General features: G+C 43.7%; 1 protein-coding gene across 5 annotated transcripts; it reads left to right on the top strand.

The window, feature by feature from the left end:
* The first annotated feature begins 1843 nt into the window (after positions 1-1843).
* On the top strand, positions 1844-13134 carry LOC113877414 (nucleoside diphosphate kinase A 2). 5 transcript variants are annotated; one of them, XM_027517503.1, is made up of 5 exons: positions 1844-2098; positions 8632-8761; positions 11104-11205; positions 12241-12353; positions 12826-13134. In XM_027517503.1, exons 2-5 carry the CDS (start codon positions 8636-8638, stop codon positions 12941-12943), a joined length of 459 nt encoding a protein of 152 aa, XP_027373304.1. In that variant the 5' UTR covers positions 1844-2098; positions 8632-8635; the 3' UTR covers positions 12944-13134. The 5 variants fall into 5 exon arrangements, with proteins under 5 accessions (XP_027373304.1, XP_027373306.1, XP_027373303.1 ...); XM_027517505.1 differs by having other exon boundaries at positions 2024-2108; XM_027517502.1 differs by having other exon boundaries at positions 2061-2166.
* Positions 13135-13281: the final 147 nt, after the last annotated feature.

Raw genomic sequence — 13281 nt, 5'->3', positions numbered from 1 at the left:
GAGAATACTGGAGTGGGTTGCCATTTCCTTCTCCAGGGAATCTTCCTGACCTAGGGATGGAACCTGTATCTCTTACATCTCCTGCACTGGAATGCAGGTTCTTTCAGGCCACCCAGGAAGCCCCAAGAACATGTGGTACGTATATGCAATGGAATATGACTCAGCCATTAAAAAGAATGAAATAATGCCATTTGCAGCAACACAGATGTACCTAGAGATTGTCATACTGAGTGAAATAAGTCAGACAGAGGAGAAATATTGTATAACATCAGTTATATTTGTAATCTAAAAAGAAAGATACAATTGAACTTACTTACAAACAGAAAGAGATGCACAGACTTAGAAAACAAATTTATGGATACCAGGGGGACAGGAAAGTTAGAGACTTCTGAAGGTCATGTACACACTATTGAAAACAGATAACCAACAAGGACTATTGTACAGCACATGGAACTCTACTCGATGTTATGTGCCAACCTGGATGGTAGGGGGACTTCGAGAGAATCGATACATTTATATGTATGGCTGAGTCCCTTTGCTATTCACCTGAAACCATCACAACATTGTTAATCGGCTATACTCCAATACAAAATAAAAACTTTAAATTAAAAAAAAAAAAAAAACCAACAGAACCGGCAATTCTGCAATCTGATCACCCATGGTAGTCTTATGTGCCACCGGGAGAACCCAAGACACATAGACGGGACTCACACAACTCTGGGGTCAAACCTAGGGGAGTCAAGCTCTCAAGCTTGGCTCAATATATTGAGAGCATTGGCTCAATACAAGATCATCACTAGCAATTTTAGTTTGACAAACCGACTTCAGAATGAGAAATAAAGGTTAAAAAAAAAACAATAAATTGCCAAACTTCATCTAATACTCCAGTCAGGTTAATGTACATACAAAACTTACAAGCATTTACTTAATTGGAAATTAAAGAAAACCATGCCCTAAAAACGAGGAAACTCTTTTATCCTACATGAAGCTAAATTATAAAGCTGGCTTGATAAAAATATCTTCAGAATTCTGTTTTTAAATAAAGGCCTTCTACCGGGAAACTTTTAGTTGTCTATGTCTTTTGGATTTAAATGTTCTACCAGATCTTCCTAGGATGTTCTGTGTATGTGTGTGCTTGTATGTATGTGTTTCAGAAATCTGACCTCTTCCATGCTACTTAAAAATAATAAGTTTTGGCTGTGCTGGGTCTTTGTCGCTTTGCCTGGGTTTTCTGCAGTTCCACCAAGGGGAACTACTCTCTAGCTGTGGTGCCCTGGCTTCTCATCATGGTGGCTTCTCTTATTGTGGAACATTGGCCTCTAGCTGTGTGGATGGGCTTCAGTAGTTGCGGTGGGCGGGCCCCACAGATGTGGGTCACAGGTCTTAGTTGCTCCTGGCATGGGGAAATCTTCCTGAACCAGGAATCGAACCTGTGTCCCCTGCATTGGCAGGCAGATTCTTATCCACTGTGCCACCAGGGAAGTCCCTCCTTGAGCGTTTAGTTTACTTCTCTACCTTCCCCTCAATCCTGCTTTTTAAAACAGCATTTACATAATACATTGCATACGAATTTGCTCATTAGTTTATCCCCATTCTCAATCCCATCGCCAGCTTCAAGAAAACTTATTGTCATACCCCAGACCCTGAAATAGCGCCTGGTACACAGACGGTACTTGGATAAGTAAATTTGCTTGGCAGGCTGGAAGTAACGAGTGAATGTAAAAGGAGGGCTACGGTCTACTTCTAGGTCAGAAGCTCTTCAGACTTTGCGTGAGCGCCACCTCTCGGGAGCCAATTTGGTCGAGAAAAAGAAAGTTGAGGCACAGAATCTTAACCAAAGAAATAAAGCTTTTAAAATGGCGGAAGGTAGCTTGCCGGAAGAGCAGGGAAAAACAAGAGCAGCTGCTGTTCCCTAGAATGACGCCGGACTGTCAGGAGGAAGCGTAGGCGAGCGGTGTTCAGCAAAACGGACCCTCCTGCAACCGATCTAGGCAGAAGCGTTCCGCGCGGGTAGGTACCGGGAAACTGGAGGAGCCGGGGCGCGTTTCCGGTGCTGGCGGCCGCAGACGGTGTTGAAGCCCAGGAAGCAGGAGGGTTGGTAAGAAGAGGTCGGGCTCCTGAGAGGAAAGGGAAACGAGTGGAGTCTGGGAAGGAGGAGGTGAAGAGGTGGGACTTGTTCTGTCAGAGAGGTGGCCGGGGGATCGGATGGGGGGGAATCGCCTGACGACTGGTCCAAACCTGTCAGCTCTCGTCCCACGCCACGTGGACTTACCTTTGTCGGTGGCTGCCTTTCCGCGACTGTAGGGGTTGTGTCTTGTTTCTGGGCAGCAATAAATGACTCACTCTACTACTCTTGCCTGGAAAATCCCATGGACGGGAGCCTGGCGGGTTAAATCCACAGGGTCGCAAAGAGTGGGACACGACTGAGCGAGTACCTACACATACAGACAGAATGAACGACAGCTGTGTCGCAGGTATACGCGGGGGACACTGATAGGGACTGTGTGTGGCTCTTTAGTCCCATTTTCTCCCGGGGAATCGGTGCTTATTTTAAGCTTCCATTAGGAGTTCTTCACCAGTTTGGGGGCTTTGTCTCTTTTTCTTGGAGGTGCAGGGTGATTATCATTTAAGAGATTTTCTTTGCTCTTACTGAGTGCTACGCCCTGTGGCTAGGTAGCAGGACAGACACAGAAGTAAACCATCCCTGTATAGATGCAGCGGGCCAGTGGAAAGACAGATAAACAGAAAATTCAAATATATTGTTACAGTGCTGTAATAAGAGGTAACTAAAGTACAGGAAGAGAGAGCCAGAAAGTGGTCCTGCTAGCCAGAGGGATTGTCTTTCAAGATAAGAGGACTCCTTTCTCGTCTTGTGGAGAAGGATCAGTTTCTGAGCCCAGTCTTCTCTGTAAAAGGAAAAGTCTAGAATCGGTTCTCTCTAGACTTCCTTCCAGCATGATGTCCCATGTCAGATATTACTCATGGTTTTAGTGCTCCCACAATCCACCATTTATTGGTTAGTGAGAATATGCTTTATGTCTCATGACATAGCATAAGTTGCATAGGGTTAGGTGATCTGGATTTTGGTGCTCTGAATCTGTTTCCTCGTTTGTAAAAGGAGATTGTAATGAAAGAATCTCTAATACCCCTTCCAGGTCTAAAACCACGACTGTGGCAGTAGGTCAAACCACATTTCAGACTGCCCTTTACATTATCACTGTGGTTTCCCTCATCTGGATAGTTAAGAAAGATAGTGTCTTTTTTAAAAATCTGCTGCCTTAGTTCTGCCACAGTATTGGGTACACAATACTGTGTTTGAAAACTGGCTCCTGTACACAGAAGGAAAGGAAGACAAAAAAAAGGCCAAGCACTCAGATTGGTATATGGCAGGTGTAATGAGCAACAGAGTTTGAGGCCTATCTTGGGTGGTTGCAAGATGAGTAGATCTCTGTTCTTATCCACCAGAATTTTAAAATTATATATAGAGGCCTTAACTAGGTACAGTCACGTGGTTCAGTTCAGATGGTCTGAACAACCCCTTACTCTCTCAAGGCTGCTGTCCTTGGAACAGCCCCTAATGTGAAGACAGTAGGGAGAGTGTAAATCCCAAGGACAGGGGCAGGGGTGAGGAGCTTGGAATTGCTGGGATCAGCCGGAGTGTCAACTGGTGGTCAAAACCTCCTCCAATACTCCATCCCTTGTGACCAGCCCTTACAATCTCACCCCCTCTCCTTCTGCAGGGTCAGAAGTGTGCCCTGAGAAGTCAGCAAGTGGTTCTGCCACATGGAGGTGGCTTGTTTGGCAGCTATCTGACTGCAGTGGAGGCAGATGCCACAGCAACAATATAAAGGCACATGCAAGAGAAAAGACAGATTAAGATGATTCTCAAAATAAATAACAGTTGTCTCCATCAAGAGCCCCATAATTTGAACCATTGATTTACTAAGTCCCCTTATGAGGCAGTAATAATGTCCAAGGCTATTCTGTTTTAGAGGACAGCTTTTCTCATTGAAGATTATTTTAGTGTTCGGTTAAGACAGGCTTTGCACACTGTCATTTAAGACTTGCTGGATGAACTGAGTAAGGGCCTGTCTGTATGTTTTAATGTCCTCCAGGCCAATGGAGGGGACCAAGATGGTGGCTCTGTCCATGGGATTCTCCAGGCAAGAATACTGAAGTGGGTTGCCATTTCCTCCTCCAGGGATAGGGCCTAGGAGCGCCCACATTTCTAGAGACCGTGGACTGGTGGTAGGGTGCTCATCTGCTACAAATGGACAGGTCATTTAGTCATTGTGAGGGTTTGAGCCATGGCAGAGGTGGGTAGATGGAACTTATTCTTAACAACCCCTTCAAAGGAAGGGAAGTTCTTTCCATGATGTGCTGTTCCTTTGTGAGAAGCTCTGCCCAGAGGAGCATTGTGTACAGTGCTAGAAGCTGCTGTTCTGTGGGGTGTATTGGGTTTCTGCCCTCTTCCAGAGCCGGAACCAAAATCCTAGGGGAACTCTCCTTCTCTACCACAGTGCCCAACTCAGACCTTCCGGGGTAATAGGTGCGTCTAACTTAAATGGTAGCCCAGCTTGGGAAGTGCCCAGAGCTTTAATTTGCTTCACTAGTATTTTTTGCCATCTCAAAGGCAAAATAATCTGCTGCTCTAATAAGACTGCTGCTGTAATCCCCAGTCGCACGTATGCCTTGTCTTTACCAGGTGATACAAGGGATGGAGGCACTGTGCCAGGCGGGGAATAAAAGTCCTCCAAAACCTCCAAATTCCTACAAAGGCTTGCACCTGTTTCACATTCTTAGGGCTTGGATAAGCTTGTACCTTATCAGTGACAACTTCTGGGACAATTTATCTGACCAAAGGACTGCCAAAAACTTTACCTAGGTGTCTGGGCCTTGAATTTTCTGTGAATGTACTGCCCACCTTCTCCCTCATGGATGTTCCGACAAAGCCTGCAGAGTGTCCTACAGCAGGGGCAAGTCGTCACATGTTCACAGTATCAAATCATTGATGTAATGGACCTGTTTTTATCAGAGTGGGGAAAGGAAACAGGGACAGGTCTTGGGCTATCACCCAAGCATGTGAGGTTGTGCAGGTAGCCGTGGGGCAGTCCTTGAAATGTCCAGTACTGCCCCTCTCACGTGAAGGCAAATTGATCTTAGTTATCAGTAACTTATGCTTGTAAAAAGTTTTCCATAAATCTCCTTGAAGATGAAGCACATTAAAAAAAAAATAATTTCTTTTTCGCTGTACCAGGTCTTCATTTCTGTGAGCAGGCTTTCTCTAGCTGCAGTGAGCGGAGGCTGTTCTAGTTGCGGTGCTGAGCTTTGTGTTGCAGTGCCTTCTGTAGGCTCTAGGGTATGCAGGCTGGTTGCGGCACTTGGGCTCAGTAGTTGTGACTCGTGGGATCTAAGCACAGGCTTAGTTGTAGTGTACAGGCTCAGTTGCCTGTAGCATGTGGAATACTGGACCAGGGATCGAACCTGTGTGCCCTACACTGGCAGGCGGATTCCTCACCATTGGACCACAAGGGAAGTCCAAGATGAAACACTTTTGCAGGAACAGTTTTGCAAATCATCAGAGTAAATCAATGACTGTAAATGACAAAAAAAAACTTTTAAATGACTATAGCTAAAGATCTTATGAGAGTTCATTATAATTCAGTTGACAAGGAAATGTGATTTTTTTGGATACACATTTAAAAGTTATAGTTGATAACATTATACCAAAACATAGCAGATTTTTAGAAATTTCATACAAATATACCCCAAAGAAAGTTTAACATTACTTCTTATTTGATAATGCTTCCCATATAATTTAATATATTAAATAGGCTAATTAGTTTAATATCTCTCTTTTATAAGGAAAGAAAATATATCTTTTGAATTGTTCTAGAGGTTGTCTCGAAGAAGGCAGTGGCACCCCACTCCAGTACTCTTGCCTGGAAAATCCCATGGACGGAGGGCCTGGTGGGCTGTAGTCCATGGGGTCGAGAAGAGTAGGACACGACTGAGTGACTTCACTTTCCCTTTTCACTTTCCTGCATTGGAGAAGGAAATGGCAACCCACTCCAGTGTTCTTGCCTGCAGAATCCCAGGGACGGTGGAGCCTGGTGGGCTGCCGTCTATGGGGTCTCACAGAATCAGACACGACTGAAGTGACTTAGCAGCAGTAGTAGCAGTAGAGGTTCTCTGGAAAATCCCAGAGTTAGTTCTAGGTCAACAAAACTTTATTTACGAATAGATTTTTGGAGAGCTTATCAAAAATACCAAAAGGTTTTAAAACACGATTAAATAGGATCTTAGGTCACTGTGAATTAATAGTTTTCTATTTAACTTAAGTTACAAAGACTCCAAAGGCAAATACAGAAAGTTACATAATTGATAAAAAAAAAAACCCCAAACTTAGCCCTTTTAATAGAGAAGACTCATAGAGGAATACACCCCCAAAACTCCTAAGAGAAAACTTTCGTTCTTTCTCTCTTGAAATTGTAAACTTACCATGTGTTTGAAATGTAAATATCACAGGAGATAACTAAAGCGTTGCCCACAGATTGAAGAAAGAGGGTGGGGAGGGGTGTGAAAACAGTCTGCTATAGGACCGCCCTCCCACAAAATCTAGTCCTCAGCTTTCATCAAAGGCAAATACAAAAAAATATTTTGTGAATCAAAGACCTGAGAAAGATAACATGAAGCACAAGAAATTTTGGTAAAACACAGAATCTTTTTCTAGGCAGGTTACTCAAAAGGTAATAAAAGCCTCTCACAGTCCCGTAAGGAACAGACCAGTAGTCCAGGAAAACTTTGTCCTTTGAGCACATGAAAGACAGTTGTTTAGCTTTCATAAGTACACTATTGATATCAAAGCTTATTTTTCTTTAGGCCAACTAAATAGAGCTTTTTTACAAATTGATTTTGACAACTCTGGAGATAGAAAAATATCACCTATATTTATAACATACATCCATAGACATATGAAATACGGATAGACACAAACAAAGAATCCATAGCTGTCTCTCCAAAACTTTAGCCATGAATCAGGTATCCACTTACATGGCTAAAGCCTTTTACTAATATTTGTAGAGAAGACTTTAAAAATTTGGGAATTTCCTGGTGGTGCAGTGATTAGGACTCCATGCTTCCACTGAAGGGGCCATGAGTTCAATCTCTGGTTGGAGAACTAAGATCACTCAAGCCTCGCAGCATGGCCAAAACAGTTTTTTTTGTACTTGCCTTTGATGGACGCTGAAGACTAGATTTTGTGGGAGGGCGGTCCTATAGCAAGCTGTTTTCACACCCCTCCCCACCCTTTTTCTTCAATCTGTGGGCAATGTTTTAATTATCTCCTGTGATATTTACATTTCAAACACATGGTAAGATTTACAATTTCAAGAGACAGAGAAAGAATGGAAGTTTTCTCTTAGAAGTTTTGGGGTGTATTTCTCTATTACCATAAGTCTAGAGTAATTACTGATGAAAATTTTTCTTTGTATTAGGGGCTGGACAGCGTCGAGGGCTTCATCTGTTTCATTGTCAGTCACCACAACATCCTCCCCTTAGTGCTTCTCACTTTCCCAAGGATTCTGTCTCTCAGTGTCCTAATCAGGCTTTGTCACAGCACTTGGACATTAATCTGCAGCAGCTTGTGCTCTCCTAGCTTTGCTACATAAAAGCTAAGGTCTCCAACTTATACCTTGTCTCTCAGCTGGCAGAGCAGTGGATACCTGCATGTTCTTCTCTAACTTCAGCTCTTCCAGCTAACTCAGGCTTCAGCCTCTAGTGCGTCTGTGGCCAGTGGCTTGCCCACTGTGGTGGCCACTCATTTCTCATCTTTGTTGCCTGTGTAGTTTCTCTAACAAACATGTTAAAGTAGCCAGAGTTTTCGGGGCATCCCTGTTCTCCTGTAGTGGTCCACAGGCATCAGACATACAGGCCACCTTCCCCACATAGAGGTAGATGTTCAGCTTGGAGCTCCTCTAGGGATGCTTCTTTCTCAAGGCCCATTTCTTCAGTCTCTTGGCTGGCTCACCAGTTGTTAGTTCACAAATTGGCCCTGTACATAGAGGGCAAGGAGAGTCCAAAGAGGCAGACCACTCTAGGTTGGAAGCTGGCAGTTTTAATAAGACAGGGAACATACACATGAGGCTTACCTTGGCTGACTGCATTGCACCCACCCACCAGAATCTTAAAGGTTATATAGAGGCCTTAACTGGGTTCAGTCACATGTTCTGTGTAGATAGTTTCAATAACACCTTACCTCTCTCAAAGCTACATCCTTGAATGGCTCCTGCTATGGGAACAGTGTACAGAGTGTATATTCCAAGGACCGGGGAGGGAGTGAGGAGCCTCTGATCGCCTGGGTCCAGATTGAGGGTGAACTGGCAGTCACATCCTCTTGATATGACTTAACAGAAGCTTATTAAATAAAATAGCACATAACCCCGGCTTTTTGACCCTTCCCCACTCTGGGATATTAATTCATAGATGGGGGACTGAGGTGGAATTAGAGAGTCCTAGAATTGATGTCACAGATTTAAAGCAGCTTTATGGGATAATCTGCTTGAGAAGGATAATGATGTAGGCAGGATATTCAGTGTTGGTTGCTTCATCCCTCCACCTGCCTATCCCCAGGACCATGGCCAACAGCGAGCGCACCTTCATTGCCATCAAGCCCGATGGAGTCCAGCGAGGCCTCATGGGAGAAATAATCAAGCGTTTTGAGCAAAAGGGATTCCGTCTTGTTGCCATGAAATTCATGCGGGTAAGTGGACTTCATTCTTGCTGTTGCTATTACTTCATAGAAATAGGGGAACACCGTCGATCAGCCTCTGTCTCCCTTCACATCATTTTAGACTTCTCCATTTAGGGTGAATAAATGTCCTGAAACGGTGGCCTCTCCACTGAGTCCTGGAACCACGCGAGTTATTCAGGACTTTCAGAAGTAGCCTCCCTTTTCTCTTGGCAGTGCAGAGTTCCACATATTACTGTAGCACAGTGATTTCTGACTCAAAGCCCTGGGCCTGTTTGAGCTGCTGATCTTGAGCTTCCTGAGCAGATCATTTTAGAGACTCCCCAAGCCTCACCTTTGCCCCCACCCCCCACCATTTGAGGCAAATTGTTTTTCAGCAAGGAAGTCTTTTTATCATTGTTTACCACCTGCCTAGCGTCTAGCATGTATTAGGCGCTATCCGGGCATATAGGGGAAAGTTGTGGCTGTGCCCTTGGGGAGGCCCACCTGAAACAACAGAGAGCAGACACCCTTGCAAGATACCTGCAAAGCAATATTTCAAAAACTCCAAAGAACTGATTGGCCAAGAACCCTTCTTCAAACAGACCTGGGAAATAAGAACTTAAATTCTCAAAGCAAATACATTAGGGAATCATCTTTTTTTTCCCTATTAAGAGTCAACTTTAGTGAATGAATCAGAGAAAAAGAGTCAACTTCGGACTTTTCCAGTGCATTTCATTTTTTAGCTGTGCTGCATGGTCTGTGGGATCTTAGTTCTGTGACCAGGGAACGAACCTCAGCCCTGGCAGTAAAAGCATTGAATTCTAGCCACTGGGCTGCCAGGGAATTCCCCGTCTGGTGCATTATAAATTTAGTTTGATTTGCACTATAGTTCCTATGTGATGTTTTAGAAAGAGTGTGTTAAAATAAAAGGGAGCAGACTGATGTTAATGCTGAGGGGATAGCATGATAGAATGGTTAGAACCAGGTATTGGACTAGCAGTGCTTTCCAGAGAGTTTGTATATTGAATTGGGTTTTGAAGGTAAAGTGAAATCAAAGTAGTATTGATCAGATATTTACCATGTGTTGGGCACGTGTGTTTTCTCACTAGCTCTCATGACAGCCCAGAGAAGTATTTATTTCTATTCCCGTGGTTGTTAACGATAAGAAAGCTAACTGAGGCTTGGAGAGTTTAAGTAATGTGTGGTTACCCAGCCGGTGATGTAGCTAGGATTTTAACTCAGGGCTCTCTGACCCGTAAGCGCATGCATTTTGTCCTTTACACTGTTTCCTATCAAGGGCTTGGACTTGGTGAAGAATGGGAGGGGGGAAAACTGCCATGAGCCTACAGAGTTATTTAAATCTGATGTGAAGGAAAACTTGAGTTCCCTCCCACCTGCCCCCCGTCCCCCCCACCCCCCCCTACCCCTCCCTGCCCACCACACACAAAAAAAGCCAGCACCAATGAATAGAATTAAAAGAATGTTGGTAAGGGAAGGTCATCAGGAGACAATCACTGCAAGTCTCCCATATGGATTGAAGGGATGGGTCAGGATGAATACTAACGGGGAGATGATGTGGCTGTGTAATTTCACTTTGGCAAGAGACGACGAACGGGGCTGAACGATAGCATGTTCAGGATGTGCTTTTTGGCAGCAAATCCCCACGTTTGTGTATCGCTGAAGTGTGCAGCATTCTGTACGAAGCAGTACTACAGAACTGGGAAAACTAAGGGATCTCATTAGACCCTTGAGGAGCATGTAAGTGGTAGCAAAGAGGAAACACAGGTGAGTCGAGTTGGCATTGCTAAGCAGATGGTTTGCTCTCTATAACTAGTCTGATTTGTTCCCAGATACCAGCCTTGCAACGTGAAAGATTTATTCTTTAGTAAAATGACTTATTGTTAGATGGCATGCGCTTTTGGGTGGTTTGCAATACCTGTGGAAATTGCATGGTCACTGCACTGGGCCTTTGGTATTTTTTAAATATGATGAGAAATGGCCTGGTTCAATTTGCTTTTCATCCAATGCTGAGACCACCTCCCTCTAAGATTTTAGTTGAGGATTGTTTGGGAATGGAAATTCATTGTATTGTTAGTTTTCCTGTCTAAAATGCCATGGCTGGATTCAGTTCTAATGTTCTGTAATTTTATACTGATCAGTCAAGGGCAATAGGGGAAAGCTGGTGCAAAGCTGAAGCACTTAGAGTCCCTGTCTTTCCTTCCTTTTGGTAAGTTGAGGGAATTAGATTGTAATAGAACAAGTGAGCTGAGAGCACACGTTTTAAATGGCCGGATGGGTGAGTGGAAAATAACTAAATTGCTGGTTCTTAAATAGTTTGGGGATGAAATTTCTTTCTCTATCTCATGGGCTAGGCTTCTGAAGACCTTCTCAAGGAGCACTATATTGACCTGAAGGACCGTCCATTCTTTGCTGGCCTGGTGAAATACATGCACTCAGGGCCAGTGGTTGCCATGGTGAGTGTACATGTTTGGGATGTTGATACAAATGGCTCAGTTGGGAGCAAAGAGTGAATGTTGTGATTCCTGCTCCTAATGGCAGGTCTTCATTGATGCAAGGATGCTGAGCCTGGGGCATTGGACAATTAGGCTATGAGTTTTCTGACTCACCAAAGGCAAAATACATTTGCTTGGTGAGCTGAAGACTCATATCTGGGAGACATCAGGAGAGATATGCCTGACTGTAAGCTCCTGGAGGGTAGAGAGAATGTGTCTTATTGTAGTAATTCTTCTCTGAGTATGTATTGGTTGTCATCTTTGTGCCAGGCTTTTTTTTAGACACTGGGGATATAATCATGAATGAGACAAAAATAGGTAACTGTTTTCATAGTTTTCCTTGCCTACATATTCTGAAAAGGGAGGATGGGCAGATAATATAGAAACCAAAAATCATGCATATCAGCTAATGATTAATGATGCACAGAAATGAAATAAGATGACGTAATAGGAAGTGACCACATTAGATAGAGTGGTCAAGAAACATGATTTTCAAACTGAGATCTGCATGAGAAGGAGCCGACTACACACAGATTTACAGTGAAGAGCATTCCCAACCAAGAAAATAGCATGTGCAAAGAACCTAGGGTGGGGAACTTTTTGAAGTACAGAAGGACGTTAGGAATAGATGAAACCTGGTGGGTGAAAGGGAAGGTTGGATGAGATTAATTCAGTGGCAGAGGCAGAGGCCAGATTATGTGGGGCTGTCTTGGCCCTGTACTTCATGACTGCTGGGAGGCTGTAGGAGTTTTTTACACTTGGTGTTTTAAAAAGGCCACTCTGGCTGCTGTGTCAAGACAGATAGTAGAAAAGCAAGAGGAGTGCAGGAAGACCAATTTTCCCAGTGCTGGAACACTTAGATGCCCCATAAATACTTGTTCAATGAATGAATGCCATTTTATGAGAGCCTTTTATTTTCTTTTTGAGTTAATAGTTTTCAGATTTTCTGCTGAGATTGATTTTTTTCCTTAACCATATCTTCTTTTGTCCTTGGAGGTCTGGGAGGGACTGAATGTTGTGAAGACAGGTCGAGTGATGCTTGGGGAGACTAACCCTGTGGACTCCAAGCCTGGGACCATCCGTGGGGACTTTTGCATCCAAGTTGGCAGGTAGGGGTTGTTGCATTTTACTGTTTTCTAAAATCCAAGTTAGGTGCAGTAAGAATGTGGTTTTCTGCAGCTGAGGGTAGACATGATGCCATATACAGATCCATTTATAATCAGAGTTTATTGTTTCCCTCTTTCTTAATTTGGCTTTTCTTAGCTTGGCTTTGTAGGCCCTCTGCCTTTGGTCATCATCGTCACTGTGGTTGCGCTCTGCTATGAGGGTAGAACCTTCCTGAAGGCTCCCACTGCCTGCATTAGTGTTCAGATAGGCTGAACATCAGAGGGCTGGATGTGTGGAGGGAATTCTTTATCCTTACTTTGATGGCAACTATAGGTTTCTTCTTTTGACAAGGAATAATGTACATGGAGCTTTGTTTTTTATCCTGCTCTGTGGCTATAGGCTTTCTGGCAATGGGAATGAAGGGAGCTTCTGGGCAGTTTAATCCTGGTTTTGGCCATCTCTTTCCCCATCCAGGAACATTATCCATGGCAGTGATTCCGTGGAGAGTGCAGAGAAGGAGATTGCCTTGTGGTTTCGCCCTGAGGAACTGGTGAATTACAAGAGCTGTGCTCAGAACTGGATCTACGAGTGACTTGGAAGCAGACCACAGTGCTCGTCCCATGCTAGTTTCCTTCCTTCCCGCAGGCAAGGACCAGGCCATTGCAAACCTGGTTATTTCTGAGAACTTGCTTTTCATTTGGAGGGAAACTCTTGGAGCTGTGGGTGCTCCATGTACAGTATTAAATGCTATCATCAGATTAAAATGTTCATCTCAAGGAAAGAGTCATTGAGTTACTTTTGTTTTGTTGTATTGCTTTGTATTATTTTCTTTTTTTAGGTACTTGGCTAATCTAATAGAGTATAAATACAATATAAATTATTTATATTGGCCTGAGAGATCATACATAAACACACATTTTTTGCCTGTCC

This window comes from Bos indicus x Bos taurus, chromosome 19 (genome assembly GCF_003369695.1).
Source record: "Bos indicus x Bos taurus breed Angus x Brahman F1 hybrid chromosome 19, Bos_hybrid_MaternalHap_v2.0, whole genome shotgun sequence".
Lineage (NCBI taxonomy): Eukaryota > Metazoa > Chordata > Mammalia > Artiodactyla > Bovidae > Bos > Bos indicus x Bos taurus.
This window is presented reverse-complemented; position numbering and strand designations above follow the sequence as displayed.